This window comes from Rhineura floridana, chromosome 18 (assembly GCF_030035675.1).
Source record: "Rhineura floridana isolate rRhiFlo1 chromosome 18, rRhiFlo1.hap2, whole genome shotgun sequence".
Lineage (NCBI taxonomy): Eukaryota > Metazoa > Chordata > Lepidosauria > Squamata > Rhineuridae > Rhineura > Rhineura floridana.
The window spans coordinates 28,219,719-28,244,569 of record NC_084497.1 but is presented as its reverse complement, the minus strand read 5'-3'; the positions used below and the strand labels follow the sequence as shown (position 1 = coordinate 28,244,569).

Here is a 24,851-nt window from a genome sequence, read left to right as displayed (position 1 = left end):
CTCACTCGGTCCCCATTGTCATCTCCACACTCCTCAGTTCTTCCCACGTGCAACTTCTCCAGCAACAACAGATGTCCCTAGGAAGAAATCAGCGTGAAAGAGGAGTGTGTTAGCTACTGCGAAGAGTCTTCTCAGTGGCTGACTTACCTCCTTTCACTGCGATTGGCTCCAATCAGCAGGAAAGGACAAGAAAGCATGTTAGAAGACTCTTCTCAGTGGCCAACACACTCCCCTTTCGTGCTGATTGGCATATAGGGCGCTGGAGACATAGGGACCCTGCTCTCAAAAAAGTACAGGGTCTAAGACTCCCTGAGACCCTGGACCAGTACACCCCTGGCTAGATGGACCAATGGTCTGACGCGGTTTAGGGCACCTTCCTATGTCTTAGGGGAAGGGCTGTAGCTGAGTGGCACAGCACCTGCTTTGCATGCAAAAGTCCCAGATTTGGTCCCTGGCAGCATCTCCAGGTAGGTCTGGGAGAGAGCCCAGCCTGAAACCCCGGAAAACAGCTGCCAGTCAGTGTAGGCAATACTGAGCTAGATGGGCCAACGGACTGATGCAGTATGTGGAAGCTTCCTATGTCTGGAGGAGTCCTGTGGTAGCATCTTTCCCTGCAGTTTTATAAAGATTACTTATTTATCCCGGAGCAACCCAGCAACAAAATGTTGCAGCAACTTAGGCAGGCAGGAGAGGATTTGATGAAGCTGACAGTCAGAGGTCTCAGAAGGCAAGAAAGCAGGGAAGATTCTCAGACGAAGAGCGTGCGGAAGATTGTTCATTTGGTTACCAGCTAAAACCTGCAGAGAGAGAGAGAGAATCTTTTTTAGCAGAGATGCTTTGTTAATCGCCTCCTTCCTGACAAGGGATGAGGTCCACTGAGGCCAATCCTTGGGCATTTTCCAGGAGCTCGGAGGTGGTCTTGGGGAGGGGTGAAGCAAGATATAAAAGCGGCACAGAGAACCAGCCGGCTCACCTTGCCACGGGAAAAAGGCTCAGGGGAGGGGAAAAAAGAGGGATCCAGCTCGGAGCAGAAGCGTCTCAATAACTCGAAGATGAACCCCAAATTTAATTCTTCTGGTTGGCTGTTGCTGCTGCTGTTTGTCACCCATCACCAAGGAAGAGCCAAGCCGGTGACAAATGTCCAGGTAAGACAAGGGATGCGGGGGAAGAAATTTGGTTCAGTTTGCATTTCAAGGCGATCCTACCTGATTCACACTTTCTGAAACAATACACAGAACTGAAATGCAGCAGTCCTTTGAAATGTGCACTCCTCTGAATTTTGCGATAGAGTTCTCCAGCCCGGTGATGTGCACAAGAATGCATATTCTAAGGCAAAGCATGCATAAAAGTGCATAGATGAGTGAAACCGGCATTCAGAAATGTACTATATGAGGGGAAATGTCTCTGCAAAAGCAACGGGTCTGTCAGGCAAAATTGCATACCAAAGATGTGTAGATTAAGAGAAATTGGCACTGGAAGTCGTTGAATTTTCACAAGGACTTTCAAAACAGAAATTCACAGCCTGATGTGGAGGACTGAACTTAAGGCTGGAAAAAATGAAATTGACAGATTTGTCCTACCCTAGGAAAGAGGAGGGGACAACCCCCCTAAAAAAAATCAGATGGGTTTCCAATGAATTCCAGTGAAATGCAAGGATTCACCTGGACTGAAGCTGGAGATGATGCAAGAGAACCAAACGTTAGCCAGATTTTATAGGAGTCAGCTTGGAAGAGGGAGAGATGCACAGGTGAGAGGAGATGGTCTTTGTTTTGCAGGGGTCTCCTGACCTCCCCATGCTTCAGGCGGCGCTTCACTGGTTGAGGCCAGGGCTCAAAACTACCTGGGAAATTTCAGCCTCTGAACCGGAGAACTTTGGCTGCCGTTTTGGGGACTCGGGAATTAAGAGGAGTAGCAGCCACGTTCCACACCACCGCAGAGAGTCTTTCCTCCAGGGAGCGACTGCTGTTTGTTTATTTATTTGTTATTTGATTTCTATCCCGCCCTTCCTCCCGGCAGGAGCCCAGGGCGGCAAACAAAACCACCAAAAACACTTTCAAACATCATAAACACAGACTTTGAAATACATGAAAACTAAACATCTTTAAAAACATTTTTTTGAAAAAAGCTTCGAAGACATCTTAAAAAAAAAAAAGGTTTACAAACATATTAAAAGACAGTTCCAACACAGACACAGACTGGGATAAGGTCTCCACTTAAAAGGCTTGTTTGGCACATGGAAGGTGGCAGACAGGTTCCCACCGGCACGTACGGGAGGACGGGGAAACGAGCGGTCTCCCTCCTTCAGTAAGCCCGGTTTCCAGGAGCAACCTGGGATGCTGCCTTCTACAGTCAGATCATTGGTCCATCTTGCTCAGTGCTGTCTACACTGACTGGCAGTGGCTCTCCATGGTTTCAGGCAGGGAGTCTTTTCTTAGTCCTACCTGGAGATGCCAGGGGTCAAACCGGGGACCTTCTGCATGCAAAGCAGGTGCTCTTCCACTGAGCTACAGCCCAAAGCTTCTCTCTTTCCTAATAGAATCATAGGATCATAGAACAGTAGAGTTGGAAGGGGCCTATAAGGCCATCAAGCCCAACCCCCTGCTCAATGCAGGAATCCAAATCAAAGCATTCCCGACAGATGGCTGTCCAGCTGCCTCTTGAATGCCTCCAGTGTTCTAATAGTAGAACTCGGGCCAGGGAGCACTCTTTAAAGGAGAGCCAGGTGGTTGTGTGCTCCCAACAACCATAAGCTAGAGCTAGCATGACCAATGGTTAGGGATAATTCTGGGCAGGCATACAGAGGATTGCATGGATAGCGATATATTTTTAAATGCATCCTCACGATCCGAATTCTGCACTATGAAAAGCAGAATCCTGCAACTTACACAAACCACGCACATTAGGCAAACATTATTATTGTTATGGGGCTGAGGGCTGTGATGGATGTGTTGACATTGTTAGCAGCTTGCTAGCCAAAGGTCTCCAAGCAGCTTACAACACATTTGAAAACAAATATGTTATGACACAAACAGATTCACACAAAACACGTGCAGTGCATTAAAATAAAACCACACACACGTACACACAAAAGCAACCTACACCCCCATACACAACAAGCCATAACAGCAACAAGCAGCTTTGGCAACAGACCAACTGCAAAATAATGCCAGCAAAAGCCTGGTGGGGAAAGGCAAGTCTTAAAATGTGAATGGAGGTCCCAGGTGGATCTTGCTGGAGAAAGCTTTCCACAGACAGAGAGCCACAACTAAAAAGGCCCTCTTCCTCATCACCGCCTCCAAGCCACCCTCAGTCGAGGGACTTGGAGAAGGGACTCAAAAGAAGATCTAAGGGTCTGGCGCAATGTCGCTTATTTTGTTGCTCTTCCTTCCCCCAATTTTCAGACCCTGTCTAAGTGGTTAGAGGAGGACTTGGAGAAGCCGGTGGGGTCCGAGGAAACAGAACAGGATCAAGACGAGACTGTCCTGACAGGAGCTTTGGAACAACAGGAGGCTCTGTTGCCTTGGGCCAGAAGCCCCCGAGAGGGGGGCCCCATCTCGGAAAGTGCTTTCCAGCGGCTCTTCAGCGACCTCCTGTCCTCTGCCAGGAGGTATCGGGGAAGGAGCAAAAAGGGCCTCCCGAGAGGGTGCTTTGGAGTCAAGCTCGATCGGATCGGAGCCTTGAGCGGGCTGGGATGCTGAACGGCGGCACAGAGGGTAAGTGCCCACGCCACAGGCTAGCCAAAATTCAAATTCTGGGCAGGAGTTTCACGTGGTTGATGACAGGCTAGGCTGCCACCTGCAAAGGATGGCACAGTCCCAGATCCTCTAGTACCCCCCCCCCACACACAGGGGTTGCCAACCTATGCGGGCCTTGTTGGCCCGTTTGCAAACTAGAGGAAGTGTCGCAGGCACCGCACTGCACCCTATGTGACTGGCTGCAACACAATGTTTCAGGAAAGGCACACAGAAAGCTGCCCTGGCCTACCTAGCTCAGCACTGCATGAACCAGCTGGCAGTGGCTCTGCAGAGTTGCAGGCAGGGGACGTTCCAGCCCTACCTGGAGATGCTGCTGGGGATTGAACCGGGGACCTTCTACATGCCAAGCAGGTGCTCTACTACAGAGCTAGAGCCCTTCCTATAAACAAATTTTCTTGGAACATAAGAAGCCACCTTAGGAGTCAGACCATTGGTCCATCTAACTCGGTGTTGCCTACACTGAAGGGGCAGCGGCTCTCCAGAGTTTCAGGCAGAGAGTCTTTTCCTAACCTTGCCTGGAGATCCCAGGGATTGAGCCTGGGACCCTCTGAATGCAAAGCAGGTGCTCTACTGCTGAGCTAGAGCCCTTCCAGAAGCATTGATCCATCTAGCTCAGTATTGTCTAAACTGACTGGCAGCAGCTGTACAAGGTCTCAGGCCAGGGACATTCCCAGCCATACCTGGAGATGCTGCCAGGATTTGAACCTGGGGCCTTCTGCATGCAAGGCTGGTGTTCTGCCACTGAGCTGCAGCCCTTCTCCACAGCTAGCACATTGTTGATCCCTACCCTAACACACACGATCTGCATTTCTTCCAAGTTCTTACATTAAAAATATTCCTTTTAAAAAACAAATAAATCTGTGATCCAAGTAAATTGGGGCACCTTTTCAATTGCATGCCAGAAAGGTTTCCAACCAATTAACCCTGCTAACTGAACTAACCAGGCAGGACAGACAATCTAGATTTCTTGTTCCTGTGCCTGTTCCAGGGAGGAGGCCATTTCAGAGCATAATGCTTTTTCTGTTTCACTTTTTCACTTGCCAGGACCTGTTGCCTCCCAGCAAGACCGCCAGCGCCCTCATTCATCGCCAAGATCCCTCCTTTCATTCACCCAGAGATGCCGCATCCAACGAGCAAGCCCTTTGCACTCTCGCCTCCACCCTCATCTCGAATGGGATCGATCTGTTAGGGCTGATTCACACATGCATGTTGAATCATTGCAGTTCAGGGGTTTCTTTCTTTCATACAACTCATAGTCAGCCTGTGACATTCATTACCAGAAGGGTGGTGATCGCTTCTTCTTTAGATAGCTTTAAAGTTGATAGCCACATTTAAGGAAGACAGAGCAACAACTATTAACGATGATAGCAAAATGGAGACTCCATGGACAGGAGTAGTATAGCCCTGATAGATGATAGAGGAAACAACAACTGAAGGAAGGCTACAAGAACATAAAAAAGCCTCACTGTATCAGGTCAGAGGTCCATCTAGTCCAGCATCCTGTTCTCACAGTGGCCAACCAGATGTCCACAGAAACAGGCCATGAGCTCAAGAGCACTCTCCTCACTTACAGTCCCCAGCAACTGGCATTCGGGAGCATCCTGCCTCTGACACTGGAGGTAGAACGTGCAGTAGCCACTGTGGCAAGCAGTCATTGATAGCTTTATCCTCCTCTATGAATTGATCAAATCCTCTTCTAAAGCCACCCAAGTTGGTGGCCATCTGTACATCTATATCTCTGAGTGCTGCCTTCTTCCCTAGAAAGATTTGGCTGTCCCACAGGTGGAAGCAAGATTCTAGGCTGGATGGGACTTTGGACTGACCCACCATGGGCAGTTCTTCCAAGTGGGGCATGTGTGAATGAGTCGATCCAGATAAAACGTACAGAACATCTCAAGAGGCGCAGCACTCTCCAGTAAAACAACAGGATGCACGTTGAGCTTCAAGCCGTTAAGCACAGAGCAAACCAGAGAGATCAGAACATGTACACACCCACGGGAGCATGGCTCTTGCTCGTCTGCAGCGAGGTGTGCATTTATAAGGAATCCTGTCCCTTTTCATCCCTCCGTCTTGTTCATGCGTGATCAATTCATGTGCCAATTCATGCAGACAACTATCAAATAAACTGGTTTGCATAATTTGTGCAATTCTTTTCCAGAACACTTTCTTTAAAAAAAAAAAAAGCAAAAACATTAAGAAATCAGCACAAATTTCTTTATTTATTTTCATCCCACCTCTCATTTAAAGCATGGTTGGTTCTTTTCACACTTGAAAAGCACTCCTGTGCTAAAAAGAGGAATCCATTATCTGAACAACGAAAATGGGCTCACGATATAAAATCAAACTGAGGACACATCAGGTATCAGAACGATATTCCTTTATGGTGTGAATGCAGCAGCAAAACCAGCATTCTTATCACCAAACTGCTGAAAAATACTGTAATTTAAAAACCAATAGATGGGGATGCCAGAATTCTTGAAAATCATTATAATCAGGGCCAAGATCATCAGTCTGTGTAAACATGAGGACAGCCAACCAACTCAAGAGTATTCAGTTGAGATCACCTGCCTTTTAACTAACTAATCAATTGCTTTCTCAGTGTAATTTAAATAAATTTGCCCATGATAAAAAACAACTCAGAATAGCCAGTCATGTCTATTAGTTTCAGGGTGGCCTACTCTGAGTATGAGGACCATAGGAAATGGAGGAAGCTGCCTTATACCAAGTCGCTTCACTGCTCCAACTGTTGAACAGAGAGATAACATTATACATTTTACAGATGGAAAGTTGAGACTAAGGACTAGAAACTTGCCTAAGCTGGTGGTTTTTTTAAAGTCAGGGCTGTGTGGCTAAAGAGCCAGTGTGTGGCATAGTGGATAGAGTGTTTTACTATGACCTGGGAGACCAGGGTTCGAATCTCCACTCAACCATGAAGCTCACTGGGTGACCTTGGGCCACTCACTCTCTCTCTCAGCCTAACGTACCTCACAGGGTTGTCGTGGGGATTAATTGAGGAAGGCAGGGAAACCATGTATGCCACCTTGAGTCCCCTGGAGAAAAAGGTGGAATACAAATGCAAGAAATAAATTAGCTTCGATGGGTCTGTTCTGAACTGGAGTGACACTGGATGCTCTACACTGGATACAACCCCATGACCAGAACCTCTTTCCTGCAGTGAGGTTGACAGCTCTGCTAATAGAAAGGGGCCCTCCTAGTTGCTCCGGACACTGATGCGCTCTCCGGCATTCAGAGCAGTGCACGGCTGCTTTCCTCCAGCTGCTCCACATTGGGAGCATAAAACAAGCCCCCCCCGCTTGCTGATGGAGGCCCCCCCTGCCCCCTTCATCTTCCAGCCCAGGCCAGCTTCAAAGGGCAGCTTTCATCATTTATATGCTAACCGGAATAAATAAGCCTGCCCAGGACTGGAGTCGGTAGCATTTAATTAGCGGGCCTTTTATGTGCAAGGAAATATGTTCCCTTGCACACAGCGTTCTTTTCTTTTTCAGTCGAGAAGAGGATGTTGCGGTGTAAGGTGCAATAATGGGGGTTTGGCACACATTTGTTTCCAGAGAGATGGATTTTCTCCTGCACTCGAGTGCCCCGAGAACACAGGAAATCAAACCCTGGGGGGTGGGGAACCAACCTAAAGGAAAAAGGTGCGAGGATGGGGGGGGGACAGCCACTGCAGGGAGGCAGTGTCTGGATCAGGACCACAGTGCATGTAGAGGGGCTTAATTCATTATCCAAATGAACCTCCCCCCCCCGGCAGCTGTTGATTTTTTTTAAAAAAATCAGCCATTCATTTTAACAGTCATTTTGTACTGTTTGAATAGTGTTCTGTATTTGTTGCATTTATATCCCACATTTCCCTCAAGGATCTCAGAAGGGTGTACATAGCACTTCCCTCTCCATTTTATCCTCACAACAAGCCTGTGAGGTAGGCTAGGCTGAGAGACTGGGACTGGCCCAAGGTCACCCAGTGAGCTTCACAGCGGAGTGAGGATTTGAACCCTGGACAACCAAGTCCTAGTCCAACACTAACCACTACACCACGCTGGCATGACATGACATAACTTAGGTCCATCAGTTTTAATGGGTCTACTCCGAGTAGAACTTTGTTGCATACAACACATGGGTGTGTTTCATCACAGCTCCCACCCACCACATTTTCTGGGATTAGGAAACAGGTACATAGGAATCTGCCTTATATAGAGTCAGAGACCATTGCTCCTTCTACACCAGCACTGTCTACACTGACTGGCAGTGACTCTAGGATTTCAGGCACAGGACATTCCCAGTCCTACCTGGCAATACTGGGGACTGAACCTGGGACCTTCTTCATGCAAAGCAGGTGCTCATCCACTGAGCTGTTGTCCTTTCCCTAAAAAATAAAGTGAGATTCTAGTCCTTATGATTCTGCATTAGATAGGGACATAGGAAACTGCCTTGTAACACGTTGGCCCACCCCCACTGACTGGCAGTGGCGCTCTGGGGTTTCTCCAGCCTACCTGGAGAACTCGGGGTGGGGCTGGGAAACAGTCCCTGTTTGAAACCCCAGAGAGCCTCTGCCAGTCAGAGCAGGGAATACTAAGCTAGATGGACTGATGGTCTGACTGAATATAAGGCAGCCTCCAACGTATGTCCAAAAGCAACACATTTTGCTAAAACAAGAGCAACACCTTTCTCCCTTCTCCTGGCATAAGAGAACCAGCCAATTTTTCATGACATGCCAGGAGAAATCAACCCCCCTCCTACACACAGAGGTTTCAGCCCTGTCCGCTCTTGTTTTAAGTGCATGATGTGTGACGGCAGTGTTTCTGGAGAAGATGTGCCCTTTGCTGTAGGACCCTGGCTTGATGCATCAAAGCAAGCCTAACGGTGATGGATAGACCCAGGCGAGGTGCTTAATCGGTAAGCTTCTCCCACTTTGAAACATGCAGAGGGGAAGATGGCGAGAGGAGAAGGGTCGCTCTTTTGTAGATCTCATTTTTTAAAAAAAAGCATGCTGGCTCACGACTGCTACATTTAATGGGAGCTGAACAGTTCGTCGGTTCAAGAAAGAGCCTATAATTGCTTCATGAAAGGCGGGAGGCAGAATATGTCAGCTCCTAAAAGTCTCAGCTCTTAGCCCCGCTGGCTGGAACCAGTTCCCTTATCAGAATTAAGTGGCTTTGCTTGGTGGGGTCCAGCCGGCTTGAAGCAGCACAGAGGTTTCCTCTAAAAGGGGCTTATAAAGGAGGTTTCTCTGGGCGCAGGGACGTTGTTCAGCATCTCCGGCCAAAGAGGACAGACCACCGAGGCCCAAAGAGAGGCAGGGATGATGTACATCGGGGCCCTGTGTTGCTGGTCCTTTGCGTTCTTGGTGTTCTCACAAGCAGGCCTGAGTTCGAGTCATCCAGTGACCCGGAATCCCTCCAGTGATGAGCTTCGGTCTCTGCAGGTGAGGAGGAGGAAGCGACAAGTAGGTTCGTGTTGGGGATGGGGTGAGAAATCCAGTTTGGTTCAAGCCTACCGCATTAGCACTTTTCAAAGCGATATGCAAACTGAAATGTAGGCACCCTTTGACATTTGCACTCCTCTGAATTTTGCAATGTAGCTCTACAAGCCCCCACCAAAAGTGTACTAGAATCCATATATTTGGGGAAAGTGTGCCAAAAATGCATCCTTAGTGAAAATAACTTACTAAAATGCATTAAATTAGGGGAAACACTGCTATTATTATTATTATTATTATTATTATTATTATTATTATTATTATTATTATTATTATTATTATTATTATTATTATATTAGCATCCAATGATAGCCCTACTCAGAAGACAATAGAGACAACTAACTTGGCACTATCAATTTCAAAGGGTCTGCTCTGAGTAGAATTTAGATGGACACAACTCAATATTTGTAATTATTAATTGAACTTGTTAGCCACTTGTTGCATGAAAAACGTCTTCTTAGCTTGATTGCTGTACGCTGCAGGAATCAAATGCATTGACAATAGGCGGTGATTGGGAATTGTGGGGAGGAGGGGAAGAGAAATCAGGACTCCCCCATTTTGGATCTCTGTGCCCTGAAGGAGTCAAGAGGAAATTCGTGTTTGAAGGCTTGGGGGAATTTTCAAGCCAAGCCTCTGAACCCCAGATTTCCTTTTCAACATTCGAAATGTAGATTCCCCTGATTCAAACATCTCTCAGACCCTTTTCTGCTGCTGAACAACATACCCTTCCCAACTGAGGTTATGGAGAGAGAGAAAAAAATAGGGGTGTCTGAAAATCCATTTAAAATAATTAAGACCTAGCTTTTACCGAAAACAGGCCAAACAAAAAGCAAAAGAAATGATGGAAATGAAGCGCTACAAAGGAGTGGAGAACGTGAAAATATTGGCAATTCCAAAAAAGGTCAAACTTGATTGCTGAAACTGGCCCAGGTATTTCAGTGGGCCAGCATAGCTCAATACTGTCAACACTGGCTGGCAGAAGTTCTCCAGGATTTCTGACGGGGAGAGTTTTCCCAGCCTTCCGAGAGATGCTGTTGGGGACTGAACCTGGCACCTTCTCCATGCAAAGCAGGGGCTCTACTGCTGAGCTACGGGGGACGCAGTGTGGAGTTATGGTGGGGGACATAATAACCCCCACACGGAGAATTTACTGTTGCTAGAGGTTGAGATTCTGTTTCTGCCTTCTACAATTTTAGGACCTCCTTGAACGCCTGAAGGAGACATTTCAGGAAGACGAATGGGAAGCTGGTGAGATGGACGACGGGGCTGACTTTGACCTGTCCGACTCGGAGGCCCCCCCTTCTGGTCAGCTCAGGGTTCAGACTCCCCTCCACCAGGCGGAAGTGGAGGACCACTGGAGAAAATTCCTGGCTTCTCCAAAGCGGAGGAGACATTTCTCTGGCTGCTTTGGGACCAGACTTGAACGGATCGGGACCCAGACAGGACTCGGCTGCAACATCTACAAAGCCCGTAGGTCTTTTTTCAGAACCGCAATTGCTGGGGTGGAGGGGTGGCCAGACGTCTGGGATCTGCCTTGACACTTACTACAACCACAAGGCCCATCAACCAGAACTGGGTGGAAAACTGTAGTTCGGCAAAGTGGACCTTCCAAGCTTGCACGCTACCCATTGGGGCGTTGGGCTGGCCATTGTGAGGACAGGATACTGGACTAGATGGGCCTTTAGAGCCACACAGCACATAGCTAAACTGCCATACCCGGACCAGCTTGATACAAGACAGCTTCTTGTGTCCATATTTAATTCAGAACCATGGGGACTAGAATTTCACTTTGCTTTTAGGGAAAGGGCCATAGCTCCGTGGCAGAGCACCTGCTTTGCATGCAGAAAGCCCCAGGTTCAATCCCCAACATCTCCAGGTAGGGCAGGGAAAGATTCCCAGTCTCTGAAGGATATCTCTGGAGAACTGCTGCCACTCAGTGTAGGTAATACTGGATGGCCAATCATCTGAGTGCGTATAAGGCAGTGTCCTGTGTTCCTATGTTGTTCCTGTTCCCAGAAGGCTCCCCCAACACCCAGTAGATTTCCATTCTGCTGGATGAGCTTACATATATTGTGGGAGCTTACATATATTCTTACGCCACCCAAAACAAATGTGTAAAGTGGGAGAAATGTCACGGATGAGAAGTACAGCAAGAGGTAAAATACCAGGGCCCAACGCCTTACAACTTTGCTTGATTTTTGAGCATAAGACGGCAAGCTGGACGGTGGCAGAAAGTAAATTTAAATGTTGCTTCTCGAAAGAGAGTCGATTTAGTTCGTTACGACAGCACCCGGCTTAACAAAGAAAAAAAACATTGCCAATACGCAGCCTAGGCGTGCAGGAGATGTCAGCTCCTCAACTTCCTCAAGCAGCACCTTTCCTTGTCATGGAATGAGGGCCATGATCTCTCCTGAATCCGCTGTTTCCATGTTACCCATCCCAAGCAAGAGGCATGATCAGAGTTCAATTCGTATCAGGCAAAAACATACAAGGAGGGTACAAAGCAGGGCTGGCAATGGGTGTGGCCTGTGGAAAATCCTGAGGGCCAAACAGAGAACCCTGAAGGGCCATATTCAGCTCCCAGGCCCAAGGTCTGGATATAAATCAAATTATATATTTTTATTTATTTATTTATTTATATATATATTGTAAAAAAAAAGTTTTGAAAGCTTTTTTCAAAAGATGTTTTTAAAAATGTTTTAATATGTTTTAAAGTCTGTTTTTAAGCTATTTTTGGTGTTTTTGTTTGTTGTTCTGGGCTCCTTCTGGGAGGAAGGGTGGGATATAAATTTAATCAATCAATCAATCATCATCATCTCAAAGGACTTTCAACTCTTTCTTTCAGGTTCTTGGAGGAAACGTAGAAGCTGAAATCGGAACAGCACCTCGTTATCGACTACCCCAAAAGTTTTTTTTAAAAAAGGCAACCACCACTTCTGTTATATGAACTGTTAAATCTCTTTTTGAAAAGTCTCCACCCGCCCCTCAAAAATCATATCCCTTCCCACACTATATAAAAACCTGTATGCGCATAGGGTATGGACTACCGGTATATTTAAATCTTGATGGTATGGTACCACTGAGATTTCTGCTTTTGCTCTCCTGGAACAGGGGGCACGGTGCTGTGTATTTCAATAAATGTTTTGTAGAAAATAAAAGTGTTTTGCTGTGATATCGGGAAGGGGGAAAAATGACCTCAGTTCACAAGCCTACCTAATTTGCATTCCCCAAACAGGCATGCAAACCGAAATGCAAGTCATCCTTCAAAAATTCTCACATCCCTGAGTTATGCAATACAGTTTCTCCACTAAATAATTATACTCAGAGCCACTGAAATTAATAAACCGAAGCTAGTCATGGCGTGGCATTCAGTGCCAGTCCTACTCAGAGTAGATCCACTAAAGTTAATAGACATGACTAACTTGGGTTCATTCATTTCAGAGGCTCTACTCTAAGTAGGACTTAGTGGAATACAACCCATAGCCAGTAACTTCATTGGGTCTACTCTGAATGGGATTAGCATTGGATCCAATCCAATATGTACCCCCCAAAAGCATTGGGTGTCAGTCACCAAATGGCCGCTGTAGGGGGCGTGGCATAACACAAAATGGCTGCCACATGAAAATGAGATAGGACCACAAAATTGTGGGTGCATACCACTCCCATCAGTGGTGGAGCAGGCACAGGCATCAGCCAGTGCTGGACTCCTTCACAGAGAGAAGCTCTTTGCACCTCTCCTCTGTCCAGATCTGAAGGGACATGCCCTTTCTCTATGCTTTTCTAAAATTTAATTTTAAATTTGCAAATATAACAGGGTAAAAAAAAATGGAAACATTATCAGCTGACATTAAGCAATAAAAATATCCCATCACTCAACACAGGAGCATAGAAAACTGCCTTACACTGAAGCAGGCCATTGGTCCATCTAGCTCAGTATTGTCTACACTGACTGGCAGCAGCTCTCCAGGGTTTTGGGCAGAGGCCTCTCCCAGTCCTATCTGGAGATGCCATTGGGGATTGAATCTGTATGCAGAGTGATGCTCTGCCACTGAGCTGTAGCCTTTCCCCTTTCAAAACTGGAAGTGGGAACAACAAAGGTTGGACATTAATAAGGGCAGTCCATATGTCTGAACAGATGGCCAAATGGAATGGATGATTATAAGGTATAGGTTCAAATACAGAAAGGGCAGTGAGATCTCCGGACCACTGAGTAGTGAATAGAGGTACATAGAAAAGCAATAAAACGGTAAAATTAAAAACAGAGATACGACATAAAAAGCTGCCAAACAGTATATTTTAAAACAGGGATTCAGTAAAAAACAACAAAACAGGATGGGATCCTAATCGGACAGAGAAAGCCTGAACAAAAAGATATATCTTTCCAAGACGTCTGAAGGAACTGATTGATGATGTTTCATGTACAGCAGAGAAGGGCATCCCATAATAGAGGGGCAATAGCCCTGTGATATTCTGTAGGGTGTGGTGCAGCATCATACCCCTAGAAGAAGTCATGGCTACCCCCCCAAAGAATCCTGGGAAGTGTAGTTTGTGAAGGGTGCTGAGAGTTGTTAGGAGACCCCTATTCCCCCCACAGAGCTACAATTCCCAGAGTGGTTCAACAATCAGTCCTTCCTCCCAAGGAACTCTGGGAATTGTAGCTCAAGAAAAAAAACCTCCAGCCTGCAGTAGCCTTGCAGGAGAAATAGATTCCGTTGACCTTGGAAGGAGTCCGGCAATTCAACATCCCCACCTAGCTTAAGGAGCTGGGTTCCAGCTTAAGGGCTGTGGATTCAGCACCTTGGACAGAAGCCAGTGCCCCCCCCTTATCACATCAGTTCACATCCTGCAAAAAGTCCTTTTGTGGAGCTTATTATTTTCTGGTTCCCACTGGTTTGCTGCACAGCAGACTAGAGGAAGGCTATCACTCACGAACCCTTTTGCCAAGGTCGAACAATCTCCGAAAGAAAAGGAAAGAAAAGGAATGGAGCAGCACTTTCCTCAAACTTTTCTACCATTAGAGAACTTCTTTTTTCTTTATATATATATATAAAATGGAGATCATCCATTATCACATAGACATTCAAATGTGGAAAGGGCAGTAAGATCTTTAGACCACTGAGCAACGGATGGCAGCTATTTATCTTTCCAACCTTGCAGTATTAAACTTCTTGCAGCCACAAGAGCTTGCAGGGTCCACTTTTGTTATCTGCCTGTTAATCCCACACCATAGGAATATAATTTAAAAGTGCATCAACACCTGCAAGTATCAAGGATCTTTCCAAAGCAAAGTTAATGCAACCAGTAGTTTTTGACCAGGAAGAACTGAAAAAGTGAATTGTACTGGCTGCCCATTTGCTACCGGGCCAAGTTCAAGGTTCTAGTTTTGGTGTACAAAGCCCTATACAGCTTGGGACCAGGATACCCAAAAGACCGCCTTATCCCTTTTAAATTGAGACCTTATCCTCAGTCAGCATTTGTGTTGGAATTGCTTTTTAATATGTTTTTAAACCTTTTTTTTTAAAAAAAGATGTTTTTAAAGGAGTTTTGTTTTAATATATTTTAAAGTCTGTTTTTACAATGTTTTAAAGTATTTTTAGTCCTTTTGTTTGCCGCCCTGGGCTCCGGCTGGGAGGAAGGACGGGATATAAACCAAATAATAAACAAATAAAAGGATAGTTAAATTATGGAATTTGCTGCACAAGATGTGTTGGTGGCCACCAGCTCCGACGGCTTTAAAAGGGCATCAGACAAATCCATGGGGGCCTTCCAAAGGATATTAGTCATGAAGGCTATATGGAACTTCCACGTTCAGGTGCACACTACACTCAAAAGCCATGTCCTGGGAAACCAGGAGCAAGGGGAGGGGCTATTACACCTGCACCAAGCTGATGGGCTTCATGGAGGCATCTGATTGGCCACTGTGAGAAGCAGAAATTTGGACTAAAGTGAGTCTTTGTCCTAAACCAGCAGAAGGGTCCTTTTTAAGTTCTCAGTTGTTATTTTTATTTTTTAGATTGACAAGTGTGTGTGGGGGGGAGATTTTAAGGCAACTACAATTGTGACATCACTGTTGGGGACCCACAGGAGCGATAAATTTTAATTAATTAATTTATTTACTTATTTATTACATTTGTATACCGACCCATAGCCGAAGCTCTTTGGGTGGTTTACAACAATTAATTAATTTTTTTTTTTTTGAGGTGGGCTAGAAGAAAATGTTTTGGAGGCCAGATACGACCTGAGAGCCACAGCTTTGTTACTCCTGCATTAGCCTCTGGGACAAAGAGAATGACACCCAGGTACGTAGAAGATTAAGTGGTGAGATCACCTGTGTGACATGTAGAAGGTCCCTGGTTCAGTCCCCATTGGTGTCTCCAGGTAGGGCTGGAAAGATTCCTTCCCTGAAACCCTGCAGAGCTGCTGCCAGCCAGTGTAGACAATACTAAGCAAGATCTGACTGGATTTAAGGCAGCTGCCTATGTTCACCTATGACTCCTCTCGATGACGCTAAAGCCCTGCAGGGAACAATCCCAGAAAGGGACAAAGCGATCTAGAAAAGAAGCAAGCCTAGACGTATCATTCCATATATAGGAATGGCCTTTTTGGAAAGACAGCCAGTGTGGCGTAGTGGTTAGAGCACTGGACTACGACCTGGGAGACCAGGGTTCAAATCCCCACACAGCCACGAAGCTCCCTGGGTGACCTTGGGCCAGTCACTGCCTCTCAGCCTCAGAGGGAGGCAATGGTAAACCCCTCTGAATACCGCTTACCATGAAAACCTTATTGTAGGGTCGCCATAAGTCTGGATCGACTTGAAGGCAGTCCATTTCCATTTTTTTTTTTAAACTCTAGGGCCGTCCTTCGGAAAATCAGCCTTTAGCAATACCAGGGCAATTTCCCCAAGATGAATTTTCAGGAAGTTTTGAGGATCTTCTCTCCCCAGATCATCAAGTGAGGAAAGTCTTGAAGGGGGTGGGTGGGGGAAGAAAGAAAAGGCGGCAGGGGGGGAATGCCAATTGGGGAAAGTGTGTGTAATCTCCGAGGCCAGTATCAGCGGAGAAGGCGGAGGGCATGAAATCACTGACTTGTGACTCGCATGCCTGGGGATCAGCTGCCTAATGACACCTAATAAAGTGCATCTTCTCTCGGAGGGGCTGCATGCCGGCAAGGCGAATGGAATGTGCCCCAGATAATTCTGCTGATAACCTAAGGAAGCAGAGCTCATGCCCAAAGGGTATATAAGACCGGCCGAGGGAAGCAGACAGCACAGGACAAAGGGGGAAAAGCAAGAGAGACTTCTCCATCCTCTCCGAAGAGGGAAAAATACAACCGTCTCTATCTACACCGTGGACTGACCTGACAGCATGGATGCTAAGGGCTCACTCTTCATCAGCTTCTCAGTGCTGTTCCTCTTCAGCTTCTTCCAGCGCTCGGCAGCCCACCCCATCGACAGCCTCAGCCCTGCCAAGGAGCTAGCCAGCATGGAGGTAAGGAATACGGAGGTGGATTGTAAACTTAAGACTCAAGACTGAGAGTATAGGCAGGGTCATGACCTTCATGGAATTCATGGCCATCTGTGGCAACGGCCACCTGCCTAACCAGCTTCGACAAGGATTGGACAAATTCGTAGAAAGGTAGATTTTCTATGGAAACTTCCATGTTCGGAGGCAGTCTATCTCTGAGCCCCAAGTGCTGTAGGTAACCAATCGGGGAGGGCTGGTCACTTTCAGAAACAGGATCCTGGAACGGACGGGCCCCTTTGCACTGTTCGCTCCTTATGTTCCTTGCAACGGTTGGTTGACCTTGCCCTCCACAACCATGACATTATGAACATTCAAATTAATTGCCGCGGGATGTTAGGTTGGCTTTTAAAATTCACAGAGAATACATTTCCCAATGGGCCACGGCAGGAAGCCATTGAGTTTCCATGCAACAAACTGGGATTTATACATTAATCCCCCGTCATTCCTTTAATATCCCACCTTTCCCCCAAGGAGTTAAGGCGACGTACGTGCTTCTCTCTCCAACCCCATTTATCCTCAGGACAACCCTGAGAGGTAGGTAAGGATGGGGGGGGGGAGGAATTTGATCCTGTTTGCCTTTTAATGAGGAAACTACCTAATTCGTACTTCTCAAACCAATACACAAAACTGAAATATAATTCTTTGACATTTGCAGTTCTCCAAATTTTGCAATGCAGTTCCTCATCCAAACAAAATGCACACAAAATGATTAATTAACAAGAACACAGAAAAACGCATTACACTCAGGCAAATCGCTTGCAAAAAAACCCTGCATATTAGTCAAAACTGCATACAAAAATATATTAGGAGAGATTTGAACTAAAATTCAGATGAATTTTCACGACAAACTTTTTTTTAATAATAATAATAATAATAAATTTAATTTCTTCGTCGCCTATCTGGCCAATGGCCACTCTAGGCGACTTACAAAATTGTTAAAATACAATTAATAAAATACAGTAATACAATAAAAACAATAGATCTACAACAACAATATTAAAACTGGGTAGGAGGCATTACAATTATATCGATTAACCCTCCCCGGATACCCCGAAGGCCTGCTGAAAGAGCCAGGTCTTTAAGGCTTTCCAAAATACATTTAGGGAAGAGGCGTGCCGGAGATCTTGTGGGAGGGAGTTCCAAAGAGTGGGGGCCGCCACTGAGAATGCCTTCTCTCTTGTACCCGCCAATCTGGCTGTTTTTGTTGGCGGGATTGAGAGAAGGCCCTGTGTGGCCGATCTTGTCGGGCGGCATAATTGGTGGCGTTGAAGGCGCTCCGTGAGATAAACTGGGCCGAAACCGTATAGGGATTTAAAGGTCAATACCAACACCGTGAATTGGGCTCGGAAAACAACTGGAAGCCAGTGTAGGTCGAACAACACTGGTGTGATGTGATCTCGGCGGCGTTTAATTTAAGATTTTGGGGAAAATGAGGAATGAAAACGTAATTTACGATTCATCCATCCCTAGAGGCAGGTTAGGCTAAGGTTAGGCCACATTTTGGTGGGATTGTCCTGAACTTTGATGACAGCGTCGCGTGCAACAAGCCTCCCTGACATTTGCAGGCAATGGTGGTGGCAGCCGCAGTAACGGCTCCTGCCTCCCCCTTCCTTGGGGCAAAGAGATGATTCTGCTAAGAGGGGAGGCAGCAAGGTTGCACAGTAGCCTGCAATTTGATGCAAGGGCAAGGCAGAGCTGCAGGGTCCTGTCCGTGGGACACAGATCACGGGTCAGGAGCAAGGAGAAGCATCAAGGGAGACATGCAAACTCTCTCTCACACACACACACATACACACACTGGATTTGTGTGGCTAGGACACACCCGAATGCTTATGAGAAAAAGGAAAGGGCAGATTTCGGAGCATGTTTCTACAACAACCTGGCGCTTATTCTCAAGTAAATGCGTTTAGCACTAGGGCAGCAGACACAAAGCCCCATTTCACACCTGTAGTCAGGACTGCAGTGAGTTTAAAATCATAGAATCATAGAGTTGGAAGGGGCCGATAAGGCCATCCAATCCAACCCCCTGCTCAAGGCAGAAATCCAAATTAAAGCATCCCCAACAGGCAGCTGTCCAGCTGCCTCTTGAAGGCCTCCAGTGTTGGAGGACCCACCGCCTCCCTAGGTAATCAGTTCCATTGTCCTACCACTCTAACAGTTAGGAGGTTTTTCCTGACGTTCAGTTGAAATCTGGCTTCCTCTAACTTGAGCCCATTATTCCGTGTCCTGCACTCTAGGGTGATCGAAAAGAGATCCTGGCACTCCTCTGTGGGTCAACCTTTCAAGTACTTGAAAACTGCTATCATATCTCCCCTCAGTCTTCTCCTCTCAAGGCTAAACATGCCCAGTTCTTTCAGTCCTCATAAGGCTTTGTTTCCAGACTCCTGATCATCCTTGTTGCCCTCCTCTGAACCTCTTCCAGTTTGTTGGCATCCTAAAATTACGGTGTCCAGAACTGGATGCAGTACTCAAGATGAGGCCTAAGCAGTGCCGAATACAGGGGAACGAATACTTCACGCGATTTGGAAACTATACTTTTGTTAATGCAGCCTAAAATAGCGTTTGCCTTTTTTGCAGCCACATCACACTGTTGGGTCATATTCACGAAAAACTGCACATGCTCAGACTATCACTCCTTTTTAAAAAAAGAAACATGGTTGGTACAGTTTGATTTTTGTTCTAACGTATCGGGAGCTAAGGGGCAGTTTTAAAGCAAGGAATGGCTCTGCATACGTGTGTGTGTAGAGAAACATGGGCATTTAAAGGTTGGGGGCATAGGCCATTAAGTTCAGGGTCGAAAATTCAGGACTGGAATCACTGAGAGAGACAGAAAGGCAAAATATTAGCTAGAGGACAGGGTTTGGAAGAAATCCAGGGCCACATATGACTGGAGATGGGGGAGAAATTCAATTCAATTTGCCTTTCAAGGCAAACCTATCAAAATCTAACTTTCCGAAGCAAGATGCAACCAAAGCACAGCCATCCTTCGAAATGTGCATTTTTCCAAATTTTGCCATATATTTCTCAAGCCAAACAACGTGTACAAAAATGTATACACAGTATTGGGTGAAGTATGCATTAAAAACACGTGCGTTCATGAACAGAGCATGCCAAAGTGCATTCTATTAGAGGAAACTGCCTGGCAAAAAATGCATTTTATTGGACAAAATTGTACAGAAAAAGGTATATATATTCAGAGAAATTCGCACTATGTTGCTGAATTTTCACAAGGACTTTTTTTTTTAAAAATCACAAACTGATGTGAAATGTCAAGGACATGAAACGGGCAGATTTGCCTGTCCCAAATCAGACTAACGATGCGTTCACTTTCCATTCTAGACCCTCCTGGAGAGGTTAGAGGAAAAAATCTCCTTGATGGAAGATCTGCAAAACAACCCTGACCTCGATGAGCCTGAAAGCCAAAGGGAGAGTCTGTCAGAGTTCCCGGATGGCAGCAACAGCCAGCGGCTTGAGATGGGGGTCGAGTCCGTGCCCTTCCACTCCGACAGGAGCTCCTTGCTTAAGCGCATGAGGGGGCTTCAGACTACAAAGAGCATGAGGGAATCTGGCTGTTTCGGAAGGAGACTGGACCGGATCGGGTCAGTGAGTGGCATGGGATGCAAAGGTAACCCCCCCCTCCTTTCATGCCGTCAGATCTGCAGTAGGCCTTGTGGCGCCCTTCCCTGGCTCTCCCTGTCAGGTTCCTACCTGCTCGTGGTTACTGCCTGTCTCTAGGCACCACCAGGGACTCCACCAGTCCAGACTGTCCTTTATTTTATTTTTTCTCTCCCCGCTCTAGCACAGATCTCAACAGATCCCCCTGCTAGGCAACCACCAGTCACGTCCTAATACTAGTATTCCCAGAGACTCTGAATACTGGTATTGTTATTCTCTTCACCGCTGCCACCATTTGTTACAGTTCCCCTTCAGCCTTGGTCATTACCTTACCCTCCCTTCTGGTCTGTGAAACCCCAGCCAAGGATCAGGCCTTTGGTAAACCAAATTAAGTATTTATTACAGATAACAAAGCTAACAAGATTAACAAGATTTCTTCTTAAGGCACATAAGCATATGGTTTTACTCAATACTAATCTGAACTCCACCCCCCTCCTTCTCCACGCTCTCCTGGTAAACAACTCTCTAAACCCCACCAAGCAATCCACTCTTTCTCTTCTCCCCCCCAGATTCCACTCTCACTCCTCCTTTTATACATTCAGCCATTTTAAACACTCAGCCAATCATCTCGCATTCTACTGCCCATTCACTCCCCCTCCTCTTTCACTCCACTTACCATGTATCTTCTAAACAACCGACACTTACCATATATACATTAATATAGGAACATCACAGGCCTCCTAATGAGGCGGGCTACGGAATGGCATTTCCCCAACTTTTGATAACAGATGCATGCTTCTTTCGCTCCTCTGAATCACTTCGCTCTTGCAGCTGCAAATCCTCCTGACTGACAACAACGATATATATTACCCACCCTTCCCCAGCAATAAAAAACCAATCAACAAATTATAATCACAGGAAACAGGGTGGGTCCTGAAAACATATGTCTCAAGTGCCAAAGGCCAGGGTAAAGAGTTGCGCCCGACGCTCAGAACAGCAACTCATAGAGAGTTGCAACAGGCAGCCCCCTCTTCAAGGCAGGCCATTTTGCAATATCAACCCATCTTGGGAGCTATGGAATGAGTCAGTGGGAGACACGGCAAAATTACAGCTGTGGCAAAGGCAGAGTCCATTTTGGAGGGGTGCTGTTTCAAGTGGGAAAATAGTACCCGGACTGACAGACAGACAGACAGACAGACAGACAGACACACACACACACACACACACACACACACACAGAGAGAGCCAAGGTTCCAATTAACCTTCCCTGTGGTTATTGGCTACTGTGAGGAGAAGGCGCTAGACTAGATGGGCCCCGCTTTTGGCCTGATCTAGCAGCCAGACTCTTCAATGTTCTTCAAGATCATCTTGCCTTTTGAGGTGCCTCCACCTTTAATGCTTTTTAATTGTTTCCTTCCAGGGACGAGGCGGATTTAAAATGGGCTTCCCCCTGCCCCAGTCATCCCACCCACCCTGCCCTAGAAGGATCTGGCCTTTCGATGTCGTGTGGGTTTGCGAAGACGCTCTCTGCTCAAAGGATGCTTTTCCAGAAGCCTCCGGAATGGAAGGAACGTTTTCCACCTATTTATTTATTTATTAATTTATTTATTTACTTGACCTCTTGCTTGTTTGGGTGTTCTTTTCTTCTTGTTTTCTAAAAAAAATTTCTTACTTTTGGCACCGAGACGGTTATTTGAATCAATAAAAACACCTTAGCCCTTTTTCCTGCTGTTGGATTTATTCTCCCCCTCTCTCTGCACCCTTCCCCCCCCCTTTCAGATGAAAAGAAACCTGGGGACATTTTTCTTGAGCCATTTTCAAAGACTAGGGTCATTTACATAGTCATGCCCAAGCAAGCTCCTAGTCCATATTGCTAAGTTGCACCAGGATGTGGCAGCCTGAAATTTTGACTGCTATTGGAACAAATTCAGTGTTCGGCTAGAAGTTGGAAAAGGGAGAGAAATTAGACTCAGCTCACATTTACAGGCAAACCTGCCTAATTTGCGCTTTCCAAAATAATAATGAACTAGAACACAGCCATCCTTGGAAATCTGAAATGTGCACTTTTCTGAATTTTGCGGTGCAGTTTCCCAGCTAACTAATGTATGCAAAAATACATAAAACCTGGGTAAAGTGTGCACAAAAGGCATATACTAGTGAATATAACATACAAAAATCATTACAACAGGGAAGACTGCTTTGCAAAAATCTGTGTATTAGGCAAAATGGCATGCCATTGTATACATTTGGAGAAATTCACCCTAAAACGCTGATGGATTTTCACAAGCACTTTTTTTAAAAAAAACCCTGAAACTGACATGGAAATATGGAGCAGCAAACTTAAGATGGGAAAAAATGAGCCATTTGTTTCTCTTCAACCAAAATTGACAGATCTGCCCATCTCTGGGTGGAAGATTTCTGAAGCAAGTTCTTCTCACACAAATTTACTAGCCAAAAAACAGAAGGACCAAGCTTATATTCTCCTAACTCGAGTAGGAATCTGTTTTACCCTGAGTCAGGCCATCAGTCTGTCTAGCTCAGCCTTTCCCAACCAGCGTGCCTCCAGATGTTGTTGGACCACAACTCCCATCAGCCTCAGCCAACATTGCCAATGGTCAGGAAAGGTGGGAGTTGTGGTCCAACAACATCTGGAGGCACACTGGTTGGGAAAGGCTGCACTAGCTAAAGGTGGGTGGGTGGGAGGAACAGACTCAAGCCTGAGAAGGGGGTCAACTGCAGCCCTCCTGGTCTCTCTCTGATGAGCCTACCCAGCCCTATCTGAGCCTACCATGAGTGTTTTTGCCTGACTGAAATGCACCCTTGAGTTGTGACTGATAGAGAGGCGTGTGTATGGGTTGTGTCTGTGAGAACCTGCATCTCCTCCTAGATCCAAGTTATGAGAGGGTCCAAGGGTCAAGCGAGCAGTCTTAATGTAAGTGGGCTAGAACAGCAAGCCCGACCTATAAACGCAGGGGGGGAACGAGGTGCACAACGACTTGTTCCACTTCAGATTAAAGGTGGCGAGAGAGTGAGCATCATTGTTAAATGCTCATGCTTACATAAATGTTACATGGACACGCTCACATAAACGTCTCAGCAACTAAAAACCTAGCTCATAGTGGAGGTAAGCATTCTAGCATTGCCTGCTCATTGCTAGCTTTCTACTTACAGGGAGTTTATTTTAATGTGGTAAGGATGTGTGTCATAAACATGACCCCCATACCCTCCAGTATTACATGGTTGCAACACCCTGCTTTATTTCTTGAGTACTGCTACTGAAAGTTTAGGGCCTGAAACCTTCATCGCCACAGCCAGGACCACCATTCCCATCTGCTGCACCGGTTTATTCTATAGTAGCTGTCCACTATATCTGTCTATCTATCTATTAATATAACTGGAATAAAAGCAAATTACATTTTTAATTATAACAATCCCATATAAAAAAATAATAATTAAACAGAATAATCAACAAGAAAAATTACTAATAACATGAGCCTCTAAAAATTATTAATCCCAAAGAGGAGGGCCATTGAGAGTGAAAGCATCTTCTCTCATGAAACTGAGAAAGGATTAGAGTTAATTATCCCTTTTTGCCTATCGAGTTTAAATGTGTTTATTCTCCTTCCCCCAAAAGAATCCAGGCAATTTCCCTCAAAGTGGCCATTTCCTGCCCACTCTCGAATTAAAAGATCAGAGGGTGAATAAATAGAGAACAGATTGCATGTATGAGTGGGGGGGGGGGGGGAAGGACTACTGTACCATGGTGGAATATCAGCAAGTCAAGAGCTACCTTACCAGTTGAGCTGCTGCAGAACTGTGTCCTCAGTGCTCAAGCAGGATGCGCACCAGAGACGACATGTTTCCACTCACGCTACTCTGAAGGCCTGCAGGGAAGAAGGAGAGAACTGAACCCTAAAGAATCGAGGACATCACACTTACAAAAGGTTAAAAATAGAGGTTGGGATCTAGGATCTTGATTGCTGTAAACCGCCCAGAGAGCTTCGGGTATGGGGCGGTATACAAGTGCAATAAATAAATAAATAGGAGGGATATGGGGACTAGGATGTAAGAAGAGCCTGGCTGCTGGATCAAGCCAATGGGGCCCCCTCTAGTCCAGCCTCCTGTCCTCACAGTGACCAGCCAGATGCCCCCAAAGGAAGCCCCCAAGCGGGACCTGAACACAATAGCAACTCTCCCCTCCTGCGGTTTCCAGTAACGGGTATTTGGAAGCATACTGCCTCAGACTATGGAGGCAGAGTGTAGCCATCATGGCTAGTAGCCATTGACAGCCTTCTCCTCCATGAATGTGTCTAATCTTTTTTTAAAGCCATCCAAGTTGGTGGCCATCGTTGCCTCTCGTCGGAGTGAATGTCATAGTTTTAACTCTGCGCTGAGTGAAGACGTCCTGTCTTTGGTCTGTCCTGAATCTTCCAGCATTCAGCTCCATTGAATGTCCCAAATCCT

At 46.1% G+C, this 24,851-nt stretch overlaps 3 protein-coding genes across 3 annotated transcripts; all 3 read left to right on the top strand.

Moving 5' to 3' along the window:
* The first annotated feature begins 1,052 nt into the window (after window positions 1-1,052).
* On the top strand, window positions 1,053-3,698 carry LOC133372844 (C-type natriuretic peptide 1-like). The gene is made up of 2 exons (XM_061601931.1): window positions 1,053-1,145; window positions 3,402-3,698. The coding sequence occupies exons 1-2, from the start codon at window positions 1,053-1,055 to the stop codon at window positions 3,696-3,698; spliced, it is 390 nt and encodes a 129-aa protein (XP_061457915.1).
* Window positions 3,699-9,072: 5,374 nt separating this feature from the next.
* Window positions 9,073-11,288, top strand: LOC133372843 (natriuretic peptides B-like). The gene is made up of 3 exons (XM_061601930.1): window positions 9,073-9,195; window positions 10,446-10,719; window positions 11,266-11,288. Exons 1-3 carry the CDS (start codon window positions 9,073-9,075, stop codon window positions 11,286-11,288), a joined length of 420 nt encoding a protein of 139 aa, XP_061457914.1.
* A 5,325-nt stretch (window positions 11,289-16,613) lies between these two features.
* On the top strand, window positions 16,614-21,824 carry LOC133372842 (natriuretic peptides A-like). Its single transcript, XM_061601929.1, has 3 exons — window positions 16,614-16,736; window positions 20,112-20,397; window positions 21,808-21,824. The coding sequence occupies exons 1-3, from the start codon at window positions 16,614-16,616 to the stop codon at window positions 21,822-21,824; spliced, it is 426 nt and encodes a 141-aa protein (XP_061457913.1).
* Window positions 21,825-24,851: the final 3,027 nt, after the last annotated feature.

Coding starts and splice junctions, on each gene's coding strand:
- LOC133372842 (XM_061601929.1), top strand. CDS start 16,614: ATGGATGCTAAGGGCTCACTCTTCATCAGCTTCTCAGTGCTGTTCCTC. Junction 16,737..20,111: donor AGGAGCTAGCCAGCATGGAG/GTAAGGAATACG, acceptor TTTCCATTCTAG/ACCCTCCTGGAGAGGTTAGA.
- LOC133372843 (XM_061601930.1), top strand. CDS start 9,073: ATGATGTACATCGGGGCCCTGTGTTGCTGGTCCTTTGCGTTCTTGGTG. Junction 9,196..10,445: donor ATGAGCTTCGGTCTCTGCAG/GTGAGGAGGAGG, acceptor CTACAATTTTAG/GACCTCCTTGAACGCCTGAA. Junction 10,720..11,265: donor CTGCAACATCTACAAAGCCC/GTAGGTCTTTTT, acceptor TCCTGTTCCCAG/AAGGCTCCCCCAACACCCAG.
- LOC133372844 (XM_061601931.1), top strand. CDS start 1,053: ATGAACCCCAAATTTAATTCTTCTGGTTGGCTGTTGCTGCTGCTGTTT. Junction 1,146..3,401: donor AGCCGGTGACAAATGTCCAG/GTAAGACAAGGG, acceptor CCCAATTTTCAG/ACCCTGTCTAAGTGGTTAGA.